Here is a 3,164-nt window from a genome sequence, read left to right as displayed (position 1 = left end):
GTCATTACAAACGATTCAATCTAGAGCTGGTCAACAAATGTCAACTCTTACTGGCTTCTTTGCATATTGTGCTGCCAGTGAAGATGAATGTCCATTCACTTATCAAGAATTTCCACAACATTTTGTCTGGCTCAAGTCAGAAAAGAGATGGAAATCAAGAGAAAGGGGATATGCAATTGGTAGAATGTACTTTGCTAGCCCTAATTGTGGTGAAAGATTTTATCTACGTTTGTTACTAACCGTTGTCAAAGGACCAAAGTCGTTTCAGTCTTTACGCACAGTCGATAATGTTGTGCATGATACATTTAAATTAGCATGTATTGCAAGGGGGCTTTTAGAAGATGATGAAGAATGGATACAATGCTTGAAAGAGGCTGTAGTCATAAAAACTGGATATCAATTGAGAAGATTGTTTAGTATTATTCTCACCCAGTGCTCTCCACTAAATCCATATGTATTATGGAATCAATTTTCAACGCATATATGTGATGATCTTGCACATAAGATTTGTACATTGTTTGTCATTTCTAAACCAACTGAGGCTCAAATTGAAGATTATGGTCTCCATCTTTTGAATCAAATGCTTCATGAATCAGGCAAAAGTTTAATTGACTTCCCACCCATGCCACAACCTACTGCAAATTGGAGTGCAGTAGTTGGTAATCGATTGATAGTTGAACATCAACAACTGCAGAGTGAGGCAGAACATGCAGATCCACAAATTACTATTGATTGTCTCAATAATGGACAGCGGAATGCTTATAATACAATCACTTCTTCAGTTTTTCAAAATAAAGGAACTGTTTTCTTTCTGAATGGGGGTGCAGGAACAGGGAAAACATTTCTATACAATACGATTGCATTAAAATGTCGTAGCCTTGGGCATATCGTTGTTACTGTGGCTTCGTCTGGAATTGCATCACTGTTACTGGTAGGAGGTCGCACTGCACATTCAACATTTTCCATTCCGTTAGATGTCTTGGAAAATTCACTTTGTGGGTTTAGCAAACAATCATTACAAGCTGAGTTATTTAGAGAAACAAAACTCATAATTTGGGATGAAGTTCCTATGCAACATAGACATTGTGTTGAGGCGGTTGATCGTACATTGAGGGACATTTGTGATAGTGAAAAGCCATTTGGGGGTATTACTGTTGTTCTTGGAGGAGACTTTCGACAAATCTTACCAGTTATACCCAAAGGAGTTCGTGAGCAAATTGTGAATGCATCATTAAGACACTCTGTTCTATGGAAGCATATATATATCTTGACTTTGGATTTGAATATGCGCTTGAATCATGAAGGCCATGAAAATGCTAATTTTGCAAATTTCTTGATGGAGGTAACACTACTTTAACCTGTATTATATAGATTTTAAATTAATAAATTGTGTTTACACTTACTCTTTTATTGATTTCACTTTTTTTTAGATTGGGACCAATCCTCAAGAAATCGTTAACCTTCCATCAACAATACACAAATGTCAAGATTTGAATGAATTACTCTCTACAGTTTATCCACAATTGAATATGATAGAGACGTCAACCCCAACATTTTTAACTGAACGCACAATTCTGTCTGCGCGTAACGATGATGTCAGTGACATTAATACTACTGCGCTGAATATCTTTCCAGGGAGGTTATATACTTATCTTGCAGCAGATAAAATGTCTGAAGATAATGAAATTGATCCTACCATTACAAATAGATATCCTAATGAATATTTAAATTCATTGGATCCTCCTGGGTTGCCAACTTTTAAGTTAGAGTTGAAAGTGGGTTGTCCTATAATATTGTTGAGAAACATTGCACCGAAAGATGGACTATGTAATGGTACAAGATTGATGGTTACTAGGTGCGGCACTCGCATAATTGAAGCTCAAATTTTAACTGGAGAAAAGTTTGGCAATTTGGCATTCATACCAAGGATATCTTTGACACCATCTTCTTCAGAAATGCCTTTCCAAATGACAAGACATCAATTTCCAGTCCGATTGGCATATGCCTTGACCATTAATAAATCTCAAGGACAATCTGTGAAATTTGTTGGGGTTGATTTGCGTATACCAGTGTTTAGCCATGGGCAATTATATGTGGCATTGTCTAGATGTACATCATTTGATCGTATAAGTATTCTCCCTCCTAAAGATAATTTGGATTCTACTACAAATATTGTTTATCCTGAAGTGTTGCTGTAGTACTCTATGCAGATTAAATGACGTTTTATTATAAGGTAACCACGTAGATTTATTTATGTTGATTATATAACTTTTTAAAAAATTTCAATTTAATAATAATTTGAAATTTGGACTTCTGTAGGATTGGACCGAAAAATCTATGGAGCTTAAAAGGAGAAATACGACTACCTTGCTTCGATGGGGATGTAATAAGGTAATTTCAATCTGAAAGTATTTTGACATGTATATTTCCAACACATGTACTAATCTATATTTTTTTTGTTCCACAAATTACCAGATTGTTGTGCATATTCCTCATTGGGGATACATAAAAGTTGATACAAAGACTTTTTGGAAAGTAATGAGGAGGAAGTTTGGGCAAACGCATATTTGAAGACATGTTAGTGACACATCTTTTGTAAAGCATACATCTTTTGTAAAGCTTTAACCTACTTTTTGTAAAGTTTTAACCTACTCTTTTGGTGTATGACAGTATAACTTTATTTCTATTTTTTGTTCAGTGTTTACACTTTTTTTTACTGCCTTTTATATTTTGATATGCAATATAACTTTAAATCTTAAATGTTTGTTTCTTAATTTGCATTAAGATTAGGAAGAGTTGTCATTTTATTTGAGTTTTGTAGAGCGTGTAATACAAGCAAAATATTTCAATATATTTTTTCAGTATCTTTATCAAAAAATGACATAAATTATAACTGCATTTTAATTTTAAAATTATTTACACCGTGCCTTTAGGCACGGGCATACGCTAGTATATATATATATCTACACTGACTTTAGTAACTAAAATATATATTTTTTCCATCAGTTTTACTTAACAAAAATAGGTGAATTATTTAGATTAATAATAAATAAATAATAGGTGAATTATTTAGATTAATAATAAATAAATAAAAATTAAGGTTTAAATTGATAAAATTAAATGTTAGAACGTTAAAATCTTGAAATTTTTTTTTTGTTGTAATT

At 32.9% G+C, this 3,164-nt stretch overlaps 1 protein-coding gene across 1 annotated transcript; it reads left to right on the top strand.

The window, feature by feature from the left end:
- Positions 1-448: 448 nt before the first annotated feature.
- LOC145790928 (uncharacterized) lies at positions 449-2,251 on the top strand. Its single transcript, XM_082870212.1, has 2 exons — positions 449-1,342; positions 1,431-2,251. The coding sequence occupies exons 1-2, from the start codon at positions 581-583 to the stop codon at positions 2,196-2,198; spliced, it is 1,530 nt and encodes a 509-aa protein (XP_082726338.1). The 5' UTR covers positions 449-580; the 3' UTR covers positions 2,199-2,251.
- Positions 2,252-3,164: the final 913 nt, after the last annotated feature.

Source organism: Camellia sinensis, chromosome 5 (genome assembly GCF_055761805.1).
Source record: "Camellia sinensis isolate YWXY chromosome 5, ASM5576180v1, whole genome shotgun sequence".
Taxonomy (NCBI): domain Eukaryota; kingdom Viridiplantae; phylum Streptophyta; class Magnoliopsida; order Ericales; family Theaceae; genus Camellia; species Camellia sinensis.
The sequence above is the reverse complement of the archived record's forward strand: the minus strand, read 5'-3'. Positions and strand labels throughout refer to the sequence as shown.